This window comes from Lampetra fluviatilis, chromosome 2 (genome assembly GCF_964198595.1).
Source record: "Lampetra fluviatilis chromosome 2, kcLamFluv1.1, whole genome shotgun sequence".
Taxonomy (NCBI): domain Eukaryota; kingdom Metazoa; phylum Chordata; class Hyperoartia; order Petromyzontiformes; family Petromyzontidae; genus Lampetra; species Lampetra fluviatilis.
The window spans coordinates 6,128,054-6,152,821 of record NC_136276.1 but is presented as its reverse complement, the minus strand read 5'-3'; the positions used below and the strand labels follow the sequence as shown (position 1 = coordinate 6,152,821).

Below are 24,768 nucleotides of genomic sequence, written 5' to 3'. Positions count from 1 at the left end.
AGGCCCACTGAGTTATGCGACTTGGTCACAAATGATAGCTCAACGAAGTGGCACATTTTTTTAAAATATAGTTCATAATAAAGGTTTTTGGGTTAGATCGAATAAGTATAAATGTGTCGTAACCCTCCACCACCCGACACAGCCAACTAGTAGGGAATTTGTTACGTAAACAAAACGCCAATTAGTTACTACTTCAGCCCACCGGTGTGTTGTAAATCCACAACATTTACAATTTGAGTAAGACGTTATCGCTGGTAATTTCATCCAGCATCATCGGGTGATTTGCCATAATAGACACATTTATACTTACGCGATCTAACCCAAAAACTTTTATTATAAATAATATTGGTAGCGAAAGCCTACGTGTTAAACTCAGTTTATATAGTTTGGAAACATATTGAAGATATCTGTCAGAGGAACAGAATTGGAAAACAAAATAGTCGGTATACCACTTAGGGCGGTCATTGAAGGGGAACCGGGATCAAATGATGACGGGAAAAGGTGGACGAGATTAAGGTACATGAGATAAAGGTGGATGAGATAAAGGTGCATGAGATAAAGGTGGATGAGCCTAATGAAAAGCAACAGACTAGTGTCCCTAAAGAAGCAACATTTTAATCAGAGTGTACAATACCTGCTTTGACATGTGTCCAAGTTACTCTTGTTGTTGTTTTTTTTAAACTGGGTATAGCGGTGCCGGACAGTGCATTGGAATGCCGTGACGATATGCCAATGCATCGATCAATACCGATTCTTAAATTCGCGTTCGATGCAAATCGAACATGGTGTATGTTAATGGCTTCGCGTGATCTCTCCCGCCTCCAGAGGCTGCTATATTAATCACAATCTTAAACATGAACCGATTCCTAAATTGGTATTGTCCACATGTTAGATCCTTTACGCCCCCCCCCCCCCTCCTCGAAAAAAATGTCAGCACCTTCAACAGAAACGTCGTAGTTCATAACTGGAAAAGAACAAAAATCCACTTAGAATCAAAGTAGCTTCATCGTGTAATAGCTCCCGTTTCTTCATTTTGAGAGTGGCAGGGATGATGTAAGGCTAGATTTGAAGCTTTCGTGACTGCAAGGATTCATATTATTAGGTTTTTTCGGTAAAGTCACGTAGGTAAAAAATTAAAATTAATAAAAAGTAAAATAAAAATAAAATAAAAATCACGACGTTTCGGAGGCAACACAAGCTTCCGTCTTCAGGTGGAACCGTCACAGCACGATTGCTGTACTTGATACAGCTATTTTTTTTACCTACGTGACTTTAGCGGAAAAAACCTAAGAATATAATGTAAGGCTTCCTCGGTGACACAGCACCTGAAATCCCGGAACATCTTTGTTTCGAGGCAGCTTTGTGGGGTGGCCGATAACCGCCTTCGGGCGTTCCTGCAACATCCCCTCCCTACTCCCTTGGGAGTTGGACATGTCTCAGTGCCTCGCTTGAGTACCCTCCGAGTTAATCCCAACTACCAGCACCCAGGATGGGTAAACAAAAGCCATCTCTTGTTCTGTTTGTGAGTGCGCGCACTATCGTATTCAGATTCATCATGGGTTGGTTTTCATTTCCACATGGTAATCCACTCTGTTGGGCTATCATTTCCGGCCAGGTCGCTTCAAAAAAATAACTAATAGCTCGGTGGGCTGTACCTGGTAAAATTAAACAAATTGCAAATAGTTTAGTTTAAATGTATTTAGTTTGAGTGAGTTTCTTACCTTTCCTATACATTGCACTCCTATCGTTTTGTTATTGTTTGTTTTGTTGGAACTGCGAAAAAGAGCTTTACAGCTCATCGGATTTCTCCCGGATAAATAAAGATACTGACTTTGTATGTCACTGTGATAACGATACGTGCGGTCAAATCACCGATCGGCTCTCGAGGCGCGGCAGTCCGATGGCATCGTGTTAATCACAGAGCTGCGTGTGCTCAACGGCGGAGTTCTTGTGTGTGTGTGGGGGGTGGGGAGTGCTGACCCTTGGTCGTTGATATTCAGGGAGTCTAAACACGAGCACGACAGGGGGGGGGGGTCAGAGTCCTGCATCTGCTCGGGTACCCGCGGGTGATCGGCGAGTGGGCGGGTGGGTTGATATTAATTGTTTGGTTTGGAAGTTGTAACGCAGACGCTTATTTATGGCTTGCGCTGCGGGTCCGGGTCATGTGTTCATCGTCGGAGTCCGTCTCTCTCGGAACGACACCACGAGAGCGTCACCGCCAGTAACGAAACCCGTCAGCCGAGTCGCATCGCCAGACAGAGGAGCAATAAACTGGCACGGCGCCGCGTGTGGCTTCATCAGGTGCACACTGAGCACGCAGCAGGAAGAGCGCACTCACACCCAGTCACACACTCAGCACAGGCGCGCCTCTTATTAAAACGGGACTCGTACGAGGGACGTGCATGGCACGGTGCACGATGAATGAAGGACAATGGATTACAGGACACGTATCGAGTGAAGCAAACACACACACACGCAGGCCCGGCGACTTATGGATTAATAAATAAACACATGTGTATCTTGATTTGAAGATTTCGTGACTGCAGGAATCCATACTCTTGGGTTCTTTCGGTAAAGTCACGTAGGTGACTTTTATTCCTACCTACGTGACTTTACCGAAAGAACCAAAGAGTGTGTATGTGTATCTTGTATTTCTGTCGCACCGTGCAAATCGGAGGTGCGTTGACAACATGTTATCTCCCTCGCCTGGTATACAGGAGGTCGTGGATTCGACCCCGACACTGGCGCCTATGTATGTAGAGTTTGAATGTTCTCCCCGTGATCGCGTGGAATTAGCTCTGGGTCCTCCGGTGTTTCCCTCCACATTTAGAAACATGCGTTTGGATCATTGGCTGCTGTACATTTCGACTGAATAAGCTACCTCTCTTCTTGGTTCTTTCGGTAAAGTCACGTAGAAGGGAAATAATAAAATAAAATAATTAAAACATAATCATTCTTATTTTATTGTTTCCCTTCTACGTGACTTTACCGAAAGAACCAAGAAGATGAATCTCTGCAGTCACGAAAGCTTTGAATCGAAATTTAAGCCACCTCTCGTTGAGTGATCATTTGTGGCCAGGTCACTTCTGAAAAAAAGAGCTAAAGAGCTCAGTGGGCTTTACCCGGTGAATTAAATAGCTGAGTTTATGGTGAGGATGTCAACTATAATGTTAAGAATGATTTAAATTTCGATTTAAAGCTTTCGTGACTGCAGGGATTCATCTTCTTGGTTATTTCGGTAAAGTCACGTAGAAGGGAAGTAATAAAATTATAAAAATTTTATTATGTTTATTTTTATTATTTTGTTAAGAATGATGATTAGATGCACGTTTTACAGCTGTCAAAACGGGATCTCCTCGACTGAAGAAAAAAAGATAAAACCTACACTTAAGTATCGGAATGATTAACGGGTGATGTATGGCACTTTGCGACGGTGCAGATTTAAGAACCCAATAAACACTGCAAATACTAAACGAAAGCTGTGTGCGTTGCACACAAAGTGTGATGATGTCAAGTGACAACATGCAAGGCACGATGGAGGGGCCAATCCTATGGTCACAATTTTTACGTTTATTAATATTATTATCACCATCATCACGCGAATTTGTTTCCAGCCTCCAACAAGCCCTCTTCTCGATTTAAAGCTTTCGTGACTGCAGGGATTCATCTTCTTGGTTCTTTCGGTAAAGTCACGTAGTAGGGAAATAATAAAATAATAAAACATAATAAAATAATTCTCACGACGTTTCGGCCACAACGCAAGCAGCCGTCCTCAGGTGAAGACCAGGTCGGGGAGATAGACCTGGTCTTCAACTGGGGACGGCTGCTTGCGTTGTGTCCGAAACGTCGTGAGAATAATTTTATTATGTTTTATTTTTATTATTTTATTATTTCCCTTCTACGTGACTTTACCGAAAGAACCAAGAAGATGAAGCCCTCTTCTGTTTTGATGAGTTTCTCTTCATCTGCAGAAAGTGCTGGAATTGCTTTATCCCTGCTCGTCATAGGAGACGCAACCACATCACATCACGCACACACGCGAGGGGAAGTGAGCAACTGCAGGTGGCTTTCTTCACCGCGTGATTATTTCCCCACACGTTTATCTCATGACTGTCCCCACACCATCCGGTTCTGCCTTGCAACACGCGTTACGTTTAAGCTGGTGTCCTCAATTACTGGATTTACAAGAACTCTTGTTAAATGTGGGTGACACTGCGTGACCCTATACGACTTAGCAAAAGTAATTTCCACACGGATTGCGTAAACACATTTACAGTATCTGTTTATTTTTTGGGAAAACACATTAACACATTTTTTTGGTTTTGAAATTAACCATAGGATAAAGAGGTGAATTACAGGGTAATGCTAGGGTCATAATATCAATCCTCAACGACAACTGTGGACACTGAGACAATGGCACAAACGCCCGGACGCACCATTCACACAGCACAGCTGAGCATACAGGAGCCACGGGCTATTGCTACTCATCTGTGAGGTCCCCTGCACAGTTACAGGACATGATCCCAGTGAGCAGCTCATCGCTCGGAGGGTCTTCACGCTGATCGTTCATCAACCCGGGTAATAATCTACATCGACAAGCCACGGGTCAGCAAACCACCCAACACCGTGGAAATCCAGGTGTTTCACCGGAGGACGCACGACAACCACTACACACACACACCACACCAGTGCATTTAGATCAAGACTCTCGTTTCGAAATCAGCTCAACAGTCCACATTGGCCACGGCTGTGCTCGGAACCAAGCCGACTCGTCGCCGCTTGGGGCGTACACGGATTTTTTGCTGCCACCGCCGACCCCTGCCGCTGCTGCTGGCGCCCTGCAGGGCCGGGGCTCTATTTGTTCATGTTGAGCTCGATGAGGCGTCCCGCAAACACGGCGATGGTGCCGATGACGCACACGAGGCTGAAGAAGCCCAGCAGGATGTGGTCCAGGACCATAGCCACGAACTTCCACTCCTCCGCTGCCTGTGGCGGGTGGCGGGGGGTGGGGGGGGGGCACGGAAAGGGGAAAACGCGGGGCAGAGGGTCGCCAACGTGAGTGGTGGCGCCAAGGTGTTTCGACCGTGAAGACACGCTACGCGTGCCCTGGTCAGGCGTTTACACGCAGGGCTTCATTTTAACCCGGTCTGTCCAGGGCACGGCCCAGCAGGTATTTATGCATCCGGCACACTGCATCGCATTACACTTCTCGTTACGGCTGTGGCTATTGGTCACGTGTCTACTTCATTCTAAAGGTGACTCAGAAATAATTCGGTGAGAAATTAAGCCCTGATCACAGGTGTTTCAGTGCCCATTGTGTTTCAGTGAGATAAGGAGTTGAGTAATTGCTGGAATCTATGGATCTCTCCCAACTAATCTCACGTCCCACGTAATCCCATGGCCAAACATTTGACGTCGTAATTCCTGACATTGAGGCCGTCGCTCTTACCACCATTTTGCCCATCATTTAAGCGACCACCGTATACTAATACGTCTACATTTCCCTCTCTGTTACCAACTTCCTCTGGATCCCAAATCTCCTTCCTCCCCACTCGACATCTGTCTCTTTCACTTCTCCGTTGCTGAAATGTCTCTCCTGATCGCAGCTTCATTGACCCCCATTGAGACATACATTGCCACACTGTCTGCTGCTGCTGCTGCTTCTGTGAATAATCTCACCCTCTGAACAACTCGTATCTCTTTTAGAGCCTCCTCAGCCCCTGTATCACAACCATCCACTTTTTTTAAAGGGTGGTCTGGACTCTATTGCTATGCACGAAGGGTCATTGTTGTGATTATTACTAAATAGAAAACGTAGGCCATGAAAGTTTCCCATGGTGGGATTTTCTAAAAAAAATCCATCACAAGTTTATCAGCGTCAAGTTTACCAATTAAAACACATATTCATAACCAGAGCTGGGGTAATTCCTTGATTGATTAATTAATTATAAATGATAAAATCGACAGCTTTGTCATCAATTACTCAGAACCCTTTAAATACTGCGGTGCCCCAAACATCCCCTGCCTCCCGTAGGCAGGAAACCCCTTGCAAGCCACGCCCAGGGTGACGCGGCTGATGAAGCCGACGGTATCACCTCCCGTCCAGCGACACGTACCGGAACAGAATTGCGACTTTCATTTCGCCCCCCCCCCTCCCACAACTATGTTCGAGGTATCCGATTAGTTGAATAATCAAACTGATGAATGGAACCAATGATCGGTAGAGGAATCGATCACGTAAGTCAATCGGAGTGCCCAGCCCTATCCACAACCCAGTGAGAGTGTCGAGAGAAGCGGGCTCTGGCAACGGGGGACGCGGCTGGCGGTGCCTGTGTGGGACGGTGCGCTGTGACGTCGCTGTACGGTCAAGCTCGTCACACTTGCCACAGACGAACCACGATACCTCGCTGATCTCATCACGGTACGTAAACCATCACGCAAACTCCGGTCATCCTCGCAGCAGCGGCTTTTGGCTGGCCGTCGAACAGAGACGGTCACCGCATCGCGCGCGTTCAGATGCGCTTCTGTGGCCGTCTGGAACGCTCTTCCTTCCGATGTTAGGAAGCCACCGGTGCTTTGCACTTTTAAATCTCGATTGAAAACTCACTTCTTTAGAACTGCTTTTTGTATTAAGTTTGTTGTCCTTCCCCTGCGCCTTCAACGAGCGCTTGCTGGCTACGTGTGGTGTTTAAGAAGTTCAACATACACCCATACACACTCACGTTGCTCGACTCCTGGTCGCCCTTCATGTGCTCCGCAATGTACTTGATGCCCTCGATGGCGGCCCGCACGTCGGCGTTGCGCGTGATCGCGGAGTGGTACACCTGACCCGGCGGCTCCTGGTTCCCCGAGATCTCCGAGATGTCCAGCCCCTCGCCCATGATGCGCTTGTCCTGGCGCTCCTTGGAGGGACGCTTCATAGTGGAGAAGAACATCATGCCGGGGATGGTCTCGATGAAGAGCTGTCAGAGTGCACGGGGGGAAAGGAAAAGGGTGCGTCATGGACAAGCGCCGTGCGGCTCCACGTGGGTGCGATCTTCGAAAGTTCGAAAGTTCGCCCGTAACGTGGGAGGCGTTTGTCTGGGCGTCACTGAAGGAAGGGCGCCGCACAAGGAGTGGAAGTCATGAAGACCGACGCCACATTCAACGGCGAGTGACAAAGTGGTCATTGTGCGGAGCGGTAGTGTATCGGTTAGCGCGCTGCGCTTCGAACCCGGTGACCTGAGTTCGATTCCCGCTCACGGCCGACACCAGTGACAATTTCCTGAACTGGCCTTGGTCTCCCCTAGATCGACTCAGCCTCAAATAAGTACCTGGTGTGGTGTGTTTCCAAAAGGGAGACAAAGGTGACCGGGTGTGATGTTGGTCACCCACCCCCTCGTGTGCCGTGCCGGCCTTAATAGGTTCTCGCTAACAGCACTTGCCCCAACAGTCTGTTAAGGCTATACAGGGGATCTTTATCTTTGTTATTGTCAAGTCTAATTTGGCCAATGGTCAGTAGTTATACGATACGAATGGTACCGTAGCAGCTCTGCATCCAACTCTGTAGCTGTTGTTACGGTTGTCGTTCTCTACCATGTGACACTTTACTGCTGTATACTTGCACGAATACCCGACGGAGGCCTCTATGGTTCAGCGTTGACATTTCTTTGAAGGGGGCCCCATTAGGGACACTCAAAAGTCAACCTCATCACGTGCCACCAATCAGTCTGCCCTCAGGGACGAGCTGATTGGCTGGAAACAACCTGGCGCTGTCGCCCTCTGGCCCAGACTCCACCACCGTGGGTGTCCACAGCGCCGTGGTATTCTCATTACAGAGGCAAAACCTCGTCGAATGAAGCAGGGTCGACCCTTATTGGCTTACGAGATCCATGATATTGGAGCACTTTAGAGAGGGGGGGGGGGGATTTGTCTGTAAGGCATAACGACAACGTAACTGAATCATCTAATCAATCGTATGCGGTAATGAATTCATCATCTCTGGCCGAGACGACGGTCAATGTCAAGCTCAAGGTCAATGCACTCCTGCATGCAGCACCGGCGCACTCGTGTTGAGTGTTGAGAAACGTAAGTGGGCTTGGGCAGGAAACATCGACGACTCGAAAGGAGGATGGCTGATGTGAAGGACGACGACCACGGAGATGGAGCACCGGGATCAGTTCATGTGCACGACGAGCTGGATGTGGCATCACGGGACTGTGAAGGATGATGATGGTGCGGGCAACCCTTCACTCTGCCGTGGATAGATCATGGCTCACCATGATGATGATGATGATTATGCGTTCACCTGAACTCCGATTTGCACGGTTGGCTACGTGCGGTGCGAATGAAGTTCAATGTGCAGTACATACACCTCAGTGGATAGATCATGAAATATGATGATGATGACGATGCCTTCATCCAGTAGCGGTAAACCATGGGACGATGATGTTTTCATTCAGCAGTGGATAAACCATGGAAGATGATTATGATGACGATGCCTTCATTCAGCAGTGGACAGACCAAGCGCGATGTGCTCACCTTGCGGACCCAGGGCTGCATGGTGTGGGTGCTGGGCGAGCGATGGTGGATGTTGATGACCGCGACGGTGATGATGATGGCCATGATGACGAAGATCATGGTGAAGAGCATGTACTTCCCGATGAGGGGCACGTCTGTGGACGTGGACGGGATGAGCTCCACAATGACGAGCAGGAACACGGTGAGGGACAGCAACACGGAGATGCTCAGCGTCATCTTCTCACCTGCACATCGTCATCGTGATCAATGTTTACAGTGTATTACCACCACTACTACCATCTTCATCATGATCAATGTTAACAGTGTATTACCACCACCAACCGCAACCACCACCACCACTACTACCATCGTCATCATGATCAATATTAATAGTGTATCACCACCACCAACCGCAACCACCACCACCACTACTACCATCGTCATCATGATCAATGTTAACAGTGTTTCACCACCACCAACCACAACCACCACTACTACTACTACCATCGTCATCATGATCAATATTAACAGTGTATCACCACCACCAGCCATAACCACCACTACTACTACTACCATCGTCATCATGATCAATGTTAACAGTGTTTCACCACCACCAACCACAACCACCACTACTACTACTACCATCGTCATCATGATCAATATTAACAATGTATCACCACGACCAACCGCAAACACTACTACTACTACTACCATCGTCATCATAAATGATCAATATATCACCACTGCAACCACTGTTAATAGATTCTCAGAAGAAACACGACTAAATCCACGGAAACCACCCTTATCATCATCATGAAGAATACATAACCACCACAACCACACACCATCACGATCACCATCATCATCGCCAGCATTACATCACCACCGTAGAATGACCATCATAATCATCACTATCAACACTACGACATTCAATAAATCACCAACACAACCAAAACCATCACCACTATCTTCAATACTACATCAAGACCCCATCCACCATCATCATCAATACATTAGCACCAAATCCAGCATCATCATCATCATCATCATCCCAGCGGGATCATGATGCGTCTGGTGGTGCTAACACTGTAGACCTGAGTCCGTGGGCAGGTAGAAAACGAGTCCGGTGAGGAAGGAGAAGAGCAGGCAGGGGATGATGACGTTGACGATGAAGTAGAGGGGCAGCCGCTGCATCACGAAGTGGTACGTGATATCGAGGTAGGGCTTCCCCGGGCAGCAGGTGTAGTTCACCCAGTGAGTCCAGCCGCGGTATTCCTTCATCACCCACTCTCCGTTCTCCATGAAGTTGCTCATGTCCTGGTGGACGCTCTCCTGGGCAAGAGGTTCGGCGGGCGGGGGAGGACAGGTCTCGGCACACCAGGCACAATCCAGGACTTACACTTATCACCGACGAATCTTCTGGGTCACAAGCAGACTGGCTGTAGGCACGCGAATCGCTGACACAGCCCGTGGTGAGAGGTACAGTATACTGCACGTGGTGTGCCGGCTGCGGGGAAAACTTTCTAGGTTGCTGACCCGGACAAACTTGGCTCGAAGTGAAGCCCTGGGGTGCCTCGCAGGGCAGTGCTCGTGCACGGCACGGGCTCATTGCGGTGGAGCCGCCTGTGCCCACCTCGCCCCAGCGCTCCCCGGTATGGGCACGTGTCTTGCTCATACTGTGCACGTACCCGTCATCTTAATCACTCCACGACTGGATGAGGGCCTCGTCATGAGTCGTGGGTTAGTGAATACGGGGGGGGGGAGACTTAAGACACGGGAGCACAGCCGTGCAGTACAACAATGCATTTTGCTGCATTGTCCACCGTATTAGGCCACGCAAGCCCACTGGCAAACCGTCGTGATGGGTGACCACCGCGCACAAAGAGATCAATGGTTCCAACCATTCATCGCTTGCTCAATCACTCGCCACGCATCTGTGTGAAGCGCGCGAAGGATCTGCGTCGACACCCGGAGCACGTTGTCATCAGTCCCTGGTTTAATCGATCGTTGTGCCCTCGTGACGACGACGACAATCTACAGGATTGCACCCACACACCTGCTTGATGGTGACCTTGCTGCCGTCGTAGGTCCAGGTGCCGAGCTTCATGCTGCAGTTCTGCTCGTCGAACGGGAAGTGGGAGACGACGATTTCGCAGTAGCTCTTGAAGATGACCGGTGGCATCCAGACGACCTTGCCCGTGTGCTGCACCAACAACTTGGTCATGTGCACAACGGCAAAGTCGCCATCCGCACTGCGGACAATCGCAAAAATCACACAGGTGACATCAACGCAATTAATCAGACACACACACCGATGTTGAACGTCAACGACATCAACACAAACTAATGTGGCTGTGATAATGTACACTACAGTATAGTAGATCCCCTCTTAACGACGGTAATTGGTTCCACGAAACCGGTCGTTAAGCGAGTATAGCAAATAGGGTACACCAAGAATGCAAAAAGAGATGTTTCCATTTCAAAGCGCAGCAGACACCGAATGTAAACAATGCCCCGACGCTCACGAATGCACGTCGCTGATTGGCCGAGGCCTGGTCAGACCACTTTGCAGCTCGCCGATTGGCCGAAATTGATGGTCGCGTGCTCATCGTAAGCCCATCGTTAACAGGGGAGTGGTCGGTAAGTGAACATATTGGGCTCTCAGGAGGCCGTCGTTAGGCGATTAGTCGTTAACAGGGGTTGTTATTAAGAGGGGTTCTACTGTACTATTAAAATAATGTATGCCTCAAGTTTCCTGGCTGGCTGCTGGCGACCAATATCATCCAGAGTACAGCTTTTTTGGGTTAGATCGCGTAAATATATAAATGTGTACTAGTAACGAATTGGCATGTTCTGTTTACGTGACAAACCTCACTAACTGGCTGTGGTGGCAGGTTTAACGACACATATATTTACACGATCTAACCAAAAAAAAAAACCTGTATCATGAATAACTATGTTGTTGGTGGCTGTTGCGCGCCGTTGCCACCGAAACTAGCTGGGTAACTGGCCAAAACGGGATATTCCGTGTAACAAACATCACATTGAAACGGCGGAAGAAAGTTCAGAAGACGACATCATAGATATAGACACTAAAGAGGTGGGAGTAACGAATGCAGAAAACTGGCACGGTTCATTGAATATTGCTCTAACCTTTGTGCTCCTATTAACGCAATTACTTCTGTGGAATATTCTTTAAATCATTGACAGCATAAATAAAAAACCTCACAATACCTATTGTTGGCAATTCTTGCATTCAATAAAGCAGATTACTTTTAATTCTCTGAGATTGTGAGAAGAGTGAAAATGACGGCTCTTATTTTTCTGCTGCAGAGCAAGTTCTCTGCTCGTAATAATACTTTGTTTTATCCAGCCAACCAATAAGTGTTAAGGCCCCTGACCCCGTCACATTTGGGACATCACAATCAGACACACACACACACACTTCAGTGAGATCACACTCCCCACATAGTTACCCACACAATATGCATGGAAGGTTTGTCGCATGGAAGCTGTGGGTTATGGCTGAGACACGTAAAGATACTAACGCAGTCAGGCCCGGGCCAAACTGTCGCCCTAGATTCATCATCATTCGCTCGCAACCCACACACGCACTGATGATAGTGGCAACAGCAGCTCCAGTAAAAAGGCATTCATGTCCTGTACAAATAACGCCAGGGCTCGCATGATCGCGCACGACACAAATAAGTCCTTGCCGTCGGTTTCGTTCAACTCTACAACAAGCAAGGCAATTAGCAACATACAAAGATGTGCGTTACACGCACAACAGAAGCGCGTGCAAAATGTCATGTTTCACAGCGCCTCGTGAGATGAACTAAACATTCAATTTACAAGCCACATGCCACAGCCCAACAGCTGTACGGCTGAGTGCTCCTAGATCAAACCTCGACTCGTTTTCTTAAGTCATTCCAGGTCTACGAAAACTGCAGTGCACTCTGATAAAGTTCAACGTAATGGCACTAACTCTTAGGAGGTACAAATCAATGTCGGCCACCTAAATACAGGTGACCATTCCCAGACTCCCCTGGTCAAACCTGGGGGGGACAGGTAAAACTAATTAATACTGGCCAAGACTAATTAGAGAATCCATTGAAATTGAGAGAAACAGAAATAACTTCAATCGCTCTGACAGCTACAGGCTTCGTGCGGCCTGGAAACGTATTATTAAATAAATACAATTACAATTCCTTATAAGGGAAACAAATACCAATGAATAACAATTGAATGATTACCAATCTATATAATTACAATACCCTCCCCCTCCTTGCCTCGAATCACTGCACCAGATTGAATTGAATTAAATGATGACGTCACCCTGATGCTGCTCTATTTAAGACCGGAAGCAACAGGAGAGCTTCACCATTCTTGCCCGATGAAGCTGATTGTAATTATCAGCGAAACGTCGTACTACTCAAATTTTAAAATGCTGTTGATTCTCTCTTCAGCACACCGGTGGGCTAAAGAAGTGAATTATTTTGTCCTTTGAAAAACGTGACACATTTTTTACTGTTTGGCCGTGTCGGGTGGTGGAGGGTTACGACACATTTATAAATAACGCGATCTGACCCAAAAACCTATATTATGAATAATATTGGCCGCGAAAGCCTCACACGTGTTACATTGACAGCCGTAGGCTCACCGTGAACATGGAGGAGCCTTGACCAGGTCCAAGGAAAACATGAAGCATTTTTGACAAGGCAATCCGTACAATTTATCATCAAAGTTAATCCACCGAACTCCCTATAAGCTATTTAAACATGAAGATGACATTATGTGTGTTCAGTATGTATTCTGAACTTCTTTCGCACCGTACGTAGCCAACCGTGCGAATCGGATGTGCTGGGGGAACGACATCAAACTGAACACAAAACGCAGTCGTAACATTATCAATATGTTCTAGTCGTGTTATGACTTTACAACCTAGACATACACTTTGACAATAATCATGGCAGTAATGTCATTTAACTACCCAGCATATGCTCAAAGGGTCATAATGGTTTTTTTGCTGAAGGGATGTTTGGGTTGACGGCCCAATTTGTTTCTAGCGAGTGCTCTGCACGTGTAAGGAAACCGGTGGAGAACGCAGAGAAATCCCACAGTGCAAGGAGGTTCAGATGTCTTGTGACCCCCCAGTTAATTGACCCCTAACATTGTTTGTTTTTTTATATATTGCTTACATTACACACCGATTGGTGTACTAAACAAAAAAAATTACGTTTTCGAGAATGAAATGGGAGACACACGACATTTGGACCACCATGGATAAGGAGATCACGACTCAAAGGAGCTGCACTTGCTGTACTGCCATCTCCTGGCCATCTATAGCATCCCAGCAAGTGTGGAAGCTTCAGAGACGACGTGCAAGTCTTGTGTAAGTTATAAATGGTGTGTGTTTACTCTCCAACACACCGGTGAGCTGGACCCGTAAGGAATTGACACGTTTTGTTCACGTGACAAACCTTCCTAATTGGCTGTGTCACGTGGTGGCGGGTTTAACGACACATTTCTATTTACGCGATCTCACCCCAAAAAACCTCTATTAGGGATAGCATTGGACGCGAAAGCCTACGTGTTAAAATGTGCCTGTTATTGACCGAGCATAAGAGAGGCCCTTGACAGAAGTGACTAAGCGGCGATAAAATGAGAAAGAGTGTTTTCCCAGCTTGAGAATATTGCCCTCAAGGTGCCAATTAGTGCGGCTGAGAAACGTGCAAGCGATGAACTGGACTCGTGTCGCCCCGAGCCGCACGAAATTAAAGTCTCGTGTCAACAGGGACTCAGGGATTTTGGATCTTCTATGACAGCGTCATTATTTGTTACTTATATATGTTTATCTTGCTGAGACGCGTGGGTTTTTTTTCTTGTTCTTCTCAATTCCATTGATATTTATTTTCTCTTTGGTTTGTTTTTCTGCATTGGTGCTATCCGAACCCAGCTCTTCCTTGCGGCGAAGGAGACCTGTTGTCTCAATGCGAGGCAGAGCGGTTGAGCAGCGGTTGAGCAGCGGTTTCACGCACTGCGCGCTCACCACAGCGACATGCCGAGTTCAATTCCAGGCCACAGCTAACATCAGCGATGAGTGACATATGAAGCGGTCCTCACCGACGCCCACTGACCAGAGTGGCGAAGTATGGTCAAACAACCCCGATGAGCGACACGGCGTGGGGTGGCCTTCATCCAGCAGTGGATTGACAGAGGGCTGTAACTTACGTGTAATGACTATGCACGTGATGCTGCCCCCGGGTGTGCTTGCCTTCGTTTGTGCACAGCCCTTCGTGGCGCTACACGCCACTGCCCGTCACCTTGAGAAATGTTGAGTATTATATTAATGTGTTGAGTATTATAATAATCATAGTAAAGATTTTTGGGTTAGATCGCGTTATTTATAAATGTGTCGTAACCCTCCACCACCCGACACGGCCAAACAGTAAAAAATGTGTCACGTTTACAAAAGACAAATAGTTCACTACTTTAGCCCATCGGTGTGTTAAAGAGTGATTTAACATCATTTACAATGATTGCCCAAGCTCTGATGATGCTGAATCTAATTACCAGCGAAACGTCGTACTCAAAAATTGTAAATTATGTTGATTCACTCTTCAACACACCGGTGGTCTAAAGTAGTGAACTATTTGTCTTTTGTAAACGTGACACATTTTTTACTGTTTGGCAGTGTCGGGTGGTGGAGGGTTACGACACATTTATAAATAACGCGATCTAACCCAAAAAAAACGTTTATTATCAATAATATTGGTCGCGAAAGCCTACGTGTTAAACTATCATACTAATGTTGAGCATTATAATAACGTTGAGTATTATAATAATGTGTTGAGTATTATAATAATGTTGAGGGGGGTGGGAAAGGTAGTCAGGTGGCGAGCCGGCACCAACGATTGCCCAAGCTCCGAGGTCCTCTATATATTATGATGTTCTTGCAATTAATTATAATGGTAGCAAACTGGAGCACCCGGAAAGAGAGAGATATAGAAAGAAAGTGATGAGGTAATGTGATGAGATAAAGTGATGAGAGATAATATCATGATATAATTTGCATGCATTTAAATCGCTTATTTAAGTATTTATTTAAGGTCATTCATCAAAAGCATCGGTTTTCGTTGGTCAATATCATTATCTCATTGTCCGAGAAATGTTCTACTCATGAGCATTTCCAGAACGTATCCCTCGCGAACAACGAGGGGAATGCTGTCCCACCTTCTCCTGGCAAGCCAGGGTATGGTGACTGCGACTCCTACACGGGGGAGGGGGGGTGGGGGGGAGGGGGGGTGGGGGGAGGGGGGGTGAGAGAGTATTTTGTGCTACCCACCAAAACCCCTCGACCTCCAGGGCGCGCGTCACCGCCACCACCACCACGTGTGACGTGAGTGTGAAGAGCTCGGGCGGTGCGTGAACGACGCGGCGTGTGCGTGCGTGCGCGTGCGAGTGCATCAGCCCTCACTTATTGTACAGCACCAGGTCTGGGAGCCAGATGTCCAGCGAGGGCACGCGGATCTGCTTGATGCCGCCGTAGTCCTCCGGTTTCCACTGCAGGTTGTAATCCGTCCATTGCTGCGACACGCCGAGCAGAGAACAGCGGCCGGGCGATGACACCCGGACAACTTTGGCCCGGCACGCTTTGTGCGGTAGATGCGTTCCAAAAAAATATATAAAGGGGCGCGCAAAAAGGCAAATTCGCGTAGCGTGGACGGCACGCACAGTCACCCAATCTAGATTGAAAGCTCATTTATTTACAACTGATTTCTGTGCTCAGTTTGTCGTCCTTCCCCTGCACCTCCGATCAACGCGGTTGGCTAAGTACGGTGCGAAAGACGTTCAACATACATACATACCCAACCCACAATGCACCGCACGATACAGCTGCCTGCCGAGTGGCGCACACAGTGCGCACGAATGTCAGAATCAGAATCATCCTGGGAGAATTGTATGAGCTATGAAGCTGTTTTTCACAGATGTCATGTCGGGGCGGGTCAGCGAGTTCCAGTGTTGTCCCACGTCCGAGCACAAACCGCATAACATCGATAATTTTTTGTCGAAATAGGTTATCCGCATATTCGCGAAATCGCACAAACTTAACCCACACAGAGCGAGGAAAACCAGTATGTGAAAGACACGTGAGTGAATTCACACAAAGGGTAACTTTTGCCAGCTCTGTAACCAAAAAACCCCGACTACCTTTGACATGTGCACAGAGGTGCAATAGAAGAATTCAGAAGAGCAAGTTCGAATGTGTCGGGTTGTGGAGGGTTACGACACATTTATACTCGCGCGATTTAACCCAAAAACCTTCATTATGTAGAATAATGTTATCATATGTATGTTGAACTTCTTTCGCATCGTACATAGCGGACTGTGTGGGGGGAAGGCCAACGAATACTCTCAAACTGCGTTTCAAAACGGTGTCAAATTTTGTAACGCGCGCAGTTTTTCGCGCTGAAACTCGGAAAACCGCAGACAAGCAGGAAGGCATCCAGCACCGGCGCTACCGACAAGCACTGCCCAAGCTCTGCGGCCCTATATTTGGGAGTGCTTGGCCAACTCCAAAGCCTTCACGAGCGCGTTACCTGCTTGAGCCTGAGGTTGGTCTCCACAATCTGGTTCACCTCATCCTGCGAAACACAACAAGAAGATCTCAACAAGCAGCCACCAAATACATGACAGCACCAGTGCGTGTTTCAGCAACGTCCATGGCTAACCATCGAACGTTTGGCGAACCGTCGAACAAAGACGGTCACCGCATCGGGCGCTTTCAGACACGCGTCTGCGGCCGTCTGCAAAGCACTTCCCCTTCCCATATTAGGAAGTCACTGAAGCTCGGCACTTTGAAATCTAGATTGAAAACTCGTTTCTTTAGAACTGCTTTTTGTGTTTAGGCTGTTGTTCTCCCACTCCCCCGCACCTCCGATTCGCACGGTTGGCTAGGTACGGTGCAAAAGAAGTGCAACAGACTGTGGTGGAACGTGCCGTTAGCGAGCACCACGGGGTTATGCGTGGCCAGCACCACGTCCGGCCGTCTTTGGCTCCCCAGTGGCGATGTTTACACACCGTACCAGATACTCATTTTGACGCTGAGTCGACCTAGGCGAGGCCCAGGACCTGTTCAGATAATCGTCACCGGTTGACGGACGTGAGCGGGAATCGAACCCGGGTCGCCGGGTTCGTAGCTCAGCGTAGCGCTAACCGCTGCACCACCGCTCCCCTATGCATACACACGGACTCCGTGATACCCACCACGTTGATGAGCTGGATGAGCTGCATGCCCACCACGACGTGCACCAGGTCCTTGTGGTTCTTGACGGGGCGAATGACTTTGTTGTAGTTACGGAAGAGATCCTGCAGCAGCCGCGTCTCGTTCACCCAGTTGGCGACTTCACCGAGGTCCGCAGCGGGCACCGTGGACGATGCTGCCGCTCCTTTCGGCACAAGACAAAGACCCCCGTCGCGTGAAACCTCCAACAGACTTTTCGATTTAAAGCTTTCGTGACTGCAGGGATTCATCTTATTGGTTCTTTCGGTAAAGTCACGTAGAAGGGAAATAATAAAATAAAATAAAAAAAATAAAAAATTATTTTATAATGTTTTATTTTTATTATTTTATTATTTCCCTCCAACAGACTGTCGGGGCAAAATGCTGTTAGCGAGCACCTATGACGGCCGGTACGGCGCATGAGGCTGTGGTTGGCCAGCACCACGCCCGGCCGCCTTTGTCTCCTCGGTGGCGATGTCTTACACATCACACCGGGTACTCATTCGAGGCTGAGTCGACGTAGGGGAGGCCCAGGACCGGTTCAGAAAATTGTCACTGGTATTGGCCACGAACGGGAATTTAATTCGGGTCGCCGGGTTTCGTCGCGCAGCGTTTATTGACGCGCACGCTTGGCTACGTGCGGTGCGAAAGAAGTTCAACATAGTACGTACACACGTGCAGTTGCGATGACCCACTGCGCCACCGGCTCCCCCTTCGGCACAGCCGCACGCATTCACGCTGGGCGGCCTCGCCTCCACCGTGAACTCACGACACAAGGGGGGGGGGGACTTTTTTTCTTCCGAAGATGAGCACTCGCTGCTTGGAGGACATCGGGCCATCGCGTGGCAGGATCTATGATGGGTCTGAAGATGGCTGAGGAGTTCGACCGGTGTTCCTCACTCATTTGCAGAGGTGGGGGGGGGGCACCTTCGCCGATGAGACATCGGGGTGCGAGGGCCACCACACATTTGAAACCACTTGGGTTTGACTGCACGCTGATGATGGGGGATGTTTCCCTGCCTGTGTGTTGTCAGCGGCCGCACTAAAGGCCACCCAGAGCCGCAGGTGGCCCGCGGGCCTTGCAATGAAGACCACCCCGAGTTAGATTACTTGCGATTTCCCAGTGCCACATTGCTGCATATTGCCCTCGCCACCCCCCCCCCCCCCCATTGTTTAGATTTGATCGAGAATCTCCTTATAAGACCGCGCTAGTGGGTACATGAGGCCATGCCAGAGACACCGTAGGGAGAGGCCTCTTTAGCTGCGGCCACTCGTGTGGATGGAAACGAAACAGGCGCAAGGCCGAACGAAACGAACGCCTCTCGAACGCGCTACAAGACCGGTGGTTATTCTGTGCAGACGCACGGCGGAGCGATGACTCCGCGACGCGGATGAAAGCAGCAGATCGTCGATGAAGGGCAAGTAGGGTGATCACTTCTCATGAAAAGAGTCTGCAATGCGGTACCCAAACGGAAGAAGCCTCTCCAAATCGCGACAAAATAACCACGAGGAGTGCGGCAAAAGAAGAAAACACGGAACGAACTCGTCGAGAGAGAGAGATGAACAAAAAATCGCTCTATAAAGTTTTTTCGTGAAACAAAAATTTGTAAACTCTCGTGCGAAAAGCGGCACTGCGAGCGGCTGTCTCTTTTGTGTGTTTTTGTGCCAAGAAAGCTGAGCCAGGCGACATCCGGCTGCGAACGTCCAGAATAGAACCACGGGCGTCGTTTCCCCGGCACTTGCCGCTGTCAATCACTCGCGGCGCGCGCACGCGAACTCTTTGTGCGAACGCAACAATCGGTCTTCGGTCGTCGCAAATCTCGACGCGGTCGGAGTAACAGCGAAATCACGACTGGCTTTGCCCGCCCTTGGCTGCGATCCCGCTGGAAGCTCCCCCCCCCCCACACTCCGGCAAAGCAACCAGCGGTGACAGCGCTGCTGCTCGCGATGAGTTCACGGTCAAACAGCGGAGACCGCACTCCGTTACAGCCATTGCCTCTCACTCACTCGCAAGGGGGTAGCGGCTGGAGGGGAGGGATGTTGGAGCAATGTAATGGCATCTCGAGGCACACAACGACACACACACGGACAGCAGCTTCAACTCACTGAAGCACACGGCGAAGAAGACGGAGAACTTTAAGAACTCCATCCCGAAGAGCTCCCTCGGTCCCGACCGCCCCGAGCCTCGATCTTCTGAACGCGACTAGTGACAGAACAGCTGGCAGCCCCTCCCATGCGTCCACTCCTCCCCTCCAAGCGCGTCAGTTGTCGAGCGAGCAAGTGACAGGCGTCCGATCTTGAGCCCCGTGATGATGGCACGTGCGTATGCAACTGGGATATTTACAGTGAGCAAGGCCCTCTCCGTGAGATTTGATCCGAAACCAGCCGGGTCATATCCACACCGGCTGGGGGGGGGGGGTGTTGAGTCTAAGGTCAAAGGTTATCCCTGCTCAAATGGGCAATGGGCAGTACTCATCCCCATTGGTGGACCTGAACTAGTGTCGTCAAATCCGGTTTCCCATGGTCTGGAACAGTCTCTCTATAGGATCACTACTATCGACCTCCCACAATGCGGTGAATGCCCAAACAATATATCTTTTGCCTTCGAACCGAATGTTATCCCGACTGTGCTGCTGATGTCACGTCACGAGAAGGTGCATCACCCCGTGTCAGAGAACAGCCCATTGAAGAAGATATCACAGAACCACATCTGAGATCCCTTCGACGCAGTTGGGACAACAGTTTACCCACACACCCTGTCACACAGAGCAAGAGTGACGTTACATGGCAGTCAAACATATACTTTTAATTCTCAGCGCCAGAAATTCAGCCAAATTAAATGCAAGGCCAAATTTTACGTGAGGGTTTTTTTGCGTGTGTGTGTGTGCAGTCATTGGTGAACCAGACAGATGCCATCAATTTAACTGTACCTGAAAACGCTTGTCTAAATCACACGAAGCTGCCTGGATTTGCACCCCAGGATTTCGACAGTGCCAAGCTCAGCACTGACACCTGAGCCATCCAGCCACCTCCCGATATAATTCTTGAAAAAAAAATAGTTTGCATGTATACAAAAGAAGATGACTCAACGTGTTGAGAAACACATTTAATAACTTACATCGTAAAGCACATCAATACAGTGAATGTACAGCCAAGTTCTGCACAACGGTGGCACGCATCTTGAGTTTGCTTTTCAGAAGTGACACAAAATGAATCGCCCCCACCGGGTTGATTGGTCACGGCTCTAACGGCACGCCGAGCCAGAGATCCGCACGCTCGTGAAGACGGGACGCGCACACGCACACACAGACGGACTCGAACAAAGACGGTCACTGCATCGCGCGCTTTCAGACGCGCTTCCGTGGCCGTCGAGAAAGCTCTCCCTTCCGATGTTAGGAAGCCACTGAAGCTATGCACTTTTAGATCGAAAACTCATTTCTTGAAAGTACATTTTTATGTTTAGTTTGTTGTCATCCCCCCCACACCTCCGAGTAGCGCGGTTGGCTACGTACGGTGCAAAATAAGTTAAAAATGCGTACGTATGTACGGCACGGACCGTGCAGTCCTCACTGCCGTAGCCACACCAGCGAGCCGTCGTGCTCGCGCAGAGCCTGGACACCTTGAACGTTCCACGACGGCCACGAGCGTGGGAAACGTTCAGTGGCCACACGCCCCCCCCCCCCCCGCTCGTGGGTTGTTTCGAATCGGTTGAAGACTGCGACTCAACGAGCCGGTTTGAATTCACGACGCGAGTTTGAAGACCGCTTTCGGGGGGGCGCGTGGAAGCTTTTTTTTTTTTAAACCGACACTGCCATCACACGGTGCCATCGAGAGTGAGCAAAAATGCCCCTCTCCCCCTTGTGTTTATGAGACGACGCTCCGTGATGAATGACAAGACAACAAACAAACAAAAACAAGACACGTGTGCGAACGGGGCGATGTTTTGGGCAAGGCGCGCGCTGCTTGCAACGAGTCGGCCGCGTCTTTGGACTCGGCACGCATCTCCGCCTCTTAAAAGCCCTGCAAGGGAACCCTCTCTGTCGAGACTGCACATGACACGCGAGCACGCAGGCAGTGGCAGCTGCCCAACAACGCGACAACGCTCGCTGGAGCACCACGACGCTGCCGTGCTTTTGACAGCGACGGAAGCGCTGATCTCGAGCACGCCAAAGCGATTTGTTCCGACGCATTCCTCATCCAAAATGGCTCAGAAATGTCAACTCGTCAAACACTGCCGAGGCATTATGTGACAGATGTGAGTCTTGCAATGAGTGGCGAGTCGGTCAAACTGCATGTATCGCCATGCATGTCCTTGGTTCACATTTGACAGAGTATAACCTTTGTCCCTAACAAAACACATTACCGTGTCACATAAATCTTTGAACTCAAATACTCGGGGAGGGGATCTTTTTGTAAATACAGTTGCGTGTTGGAATTACTCTTTAAAGCTGATTTTTTTTTAAAACGACGATACAAGTGCAAAGAAAAATGTCTTCGTTAGCTGCATTGACAAGGTTATTCCGCCGAGCATTGGTGTAGCATCACCCAACGTGACACGGAGACAAGGCAGGTCCTGTGGCATCGTGTAACTGGCATGGGCCCCGGTGTCAGGGATGAATGGGGCACCCACCCGGTCCAATTTCCCCTTCGTATTTACCTGGCCTGCGATTCACCCATTGGTTACACACCGTCTGCATGCTCGATACGTGGTGGCGCCGCAGTGGTGAGATGTTAACTACTTCGCCTGGTCTACAGGAGGACGTGGGTTCGATCCCGACCCTGGCGCCTGCTGTCTGTGTGGAGTTTGCCTGTTTCCTTTGGCTTCCCGTGGTCGCGTGGATTTGTCTCGGGGTTCTGCGGTGTTTCCCTCCACATTCAGGATCGACCTGCATGGAGAGTACGATGTGTCTGCTGCTAAACATTTCCCCTTGATAATAATCCACCTCGTTTGAGCTGTCATCTGTAATAGCCAGGGTCGCTTGCGAAAGAGAGCTGCGTATCTCAGTGCGCTTTACCTGGTAAAAAAAAAATAGTTTCGTTTTATATCTTGTTGTTGTTGTTTTTTTTTTATCAGTCACGCGAGAGCGGTTCGTGGTCGTGTGATGGCACAACGTGTGACGAGGAGGACGACGACTTCTCCTCACATCGACTCGGAAACCATCGACATCATCGGCGGTGGAAAAAAGCAAAGTGGACTCGGGTAGAACGCGTGTCACCGCGTAGTTGGAGTTTCGCCTCGGTCGCGTGGATTTTTCTCCAGCCCCTCCGGTTTCTCCCTCCGCATTTAGAATCAACGCGCGTTTCGAGTATTTGGCCGCTGTAAATTTCCACATAAGCCACTTCGTCGAGCTATAAATTGTCACAGCCAGGTCGCTTCTGAAAGAAAGAGCTAAAGAAGCTCAGTGGGCATTACCTGCTAAATTAAAATAAATATTTCGATTTAAAGCTTTCGTGACTGCAGGGATTCATCTTCTTGGTTCTTTCGGTAAAGTCACGTAGAAGGGAAGTAATAAAATAATAAAAATAAAACATAATAAAACAATTCTCACGACGTTTTCGGCCACAACGCAAGCAGCCGTCCTCGAGTGAAGACCAGGTCTGTCGGGGAGACAGCGTCTGAAGACAACAAACAAACAAAAACAAGACACGCTGTCTCCCCGACAGACCTAGTCTTCACCTGAGGAAGGCTGCTTGCGTTGTGGCCGAAACATCGTGAGAATTATTTTATTATGTTTTATTTTTATTATTTTATTACTTCCCTTCTACGTGACTTTACCGACAGAACCAAGAAGTTAAAATAAATAGTTGAGTTTTTTACTTTTCAGTTTAGATAGCTACCCCTGGCTGGGTCTGGTCCATCCGATGCCGCAGGAACATGCACATTCCACCTGGGGCCTTGGAGAGCAACAGCACCGTGGCGGCCTGTTTCTTGGGCGAGGTGGCCCCTACACCAGGCAGGTCTGACGGATTGCGCCGAGGTGGTTACGTGTGCGTGCGACCCCGACCTGAAGGGGGTCAAATGGGTTCCCTGGTAAGAAGCTGCGCAGCAGACAGGTGGCTGAACCTATCTGCGTGGAGTGTCGAGAGCCTGTGCGTTGTGGTTTTCTCCGCGTACTCCGCTTTCATTCCACGTGAAAAGGAAATGCTCAAAACAGGAAGCAGCCAAGCGTTGCCCCCGCGGCCGCACCCTCGGGTAAACACGTGATCGTTAAAGCACCTGCTCAAGAGCCACGTACATATATAAATGTGTCCAGCGTCGGGGGCTGCGCGTATTCAAGGCCTGCTTTGGCGTTTTTCACAACAGCCACACTTGTGGAAAATATAGCACAGTGCAGTCGCGGAAGATTAACAGCTGCGGAAAGCGAGGGAAGGGCGGCAGCGGGGGGGGGCAGAAGTAAAAACTGCCTCGGGCAGTTTCACCAGCATCACAACGCGGCTATTTTGGTCAGGTGATATCACAGCTGTGCACTGCACACCTTGTCTCGAGGTGACAAAGAGCGTCGGAACTCGTGGCGTGGAGAGTGGTTGGGGGGGGGTAGCCGAGCGGACGTTCCCGCCGGTGAAACGAGCGATGTGATTTAACCAACAACACTTGCGGACTTCCCGAGACGAAGCCAGCGGTTTTTTCTAGGTTTTTTCTTCTCGTAAATGAACACGGGCACGGCAACGCAAAACTTTTTTTTTTCCAATTCCTAGGTGGGAAATAAAATAAAAAGTGAAACTGGGTCACGGGTCGCACACGTTACAACAGAAAGCGATAGCTATCGGAATATAATTCAGTCAGGTGTCAACAACAGCCTCACCAACCCCCCCCCTCTTCATGCAGAGGTGCCGCGCCAACGACTTCATCCCGGAATTTCACACAGGAATCCAATGTGGATCCCCCCCCACCACCCTTCCCACCCCATTACCACCCCACCCCCCCCCCCAAATCAATGCAACAGCATTGTGACGCATACACAGCTCAAATAAATTATGCGTGGAGC

The 24,768-nt window shown here is 49.1% G+C and overlaps 1 protein-coding gene across 2 annotated transcripts; it reads right to left on the bottom strand.

The window, feature by feature from the left end:
* Window positions 1–4,271: 4,271 nt before the first annotated feature.
* On the bottom strand, window positions 4,272–24,677 carry CHRNA1 (cholinergic receptor nicotinic alpha 1 subunit). 2 transcript variants are annotated; one of them, XM_078866825.1, is made up of 9 exons: window positions 22,948–24,677; window positions 17,767–17,883; window positions 17,100–17,144; window positions 15,977–16,086; window positions 10,556–10,751; window positions 9,594–9,831; window positions 8,521–8,744; window positions 6,723–6,962; window positions 4,272–4,986 (listed from the first exon to the last, which is right to left on the bottom strand). In XM_078866825.1, the coding sequence occupies exons 1-9, from the start codon at window positions 23,113–23,115 to the stop codon at window positions 4,855–4,857; spliced, it is 1,470 nt and encodes a 489-aa protein (XP_078722951.1). In that variant the 5' UTR covers window positions 23,116–24,677; the 3' UTR covers window positions 4,272–4,854. The 2 variants fall into 2 exon arrangements, with proteins under 2 accessions (XP_078722951.1, XP_078722942.1); XM_078866816.1 differs by lacking the exon at window positions 22,948–24,677 and adding an exon at window positions 19,889–20,103 and having other exon boundaries at window positions 17,767–17,948.
* Window positions 24,678–24,768: the final 91 nt, after the last annotated feature.

What these genes read in the sequence shown, in the direction of transcription:
- CHRNA1 (XM_078866825.1), bottom strand. Translation starts at nt 23,115, where the DNA reads ATGTGGAAATTTACAGCGGCCAAATACTCGAAACGCGCGTTGATTCTA. An exon ending in TTTTTTCCACCGCCGATGAT is followed by an intron (nt 17,884 to 22,947) that starts GTCGATGGTTTC and finishes TGGGTGAACGAG; the next exon opens with ACGCGGCTGCTGCAGGATCT. An exon ending in CTACCTGCCCACGGACTCAG is followed by an intron (nt 8,745 to 9,593) that starts GTCTACAGTGTT and finishes GACGATGTGCAG; the next exon opens with GTGAGAAGATGACGCTGAGC.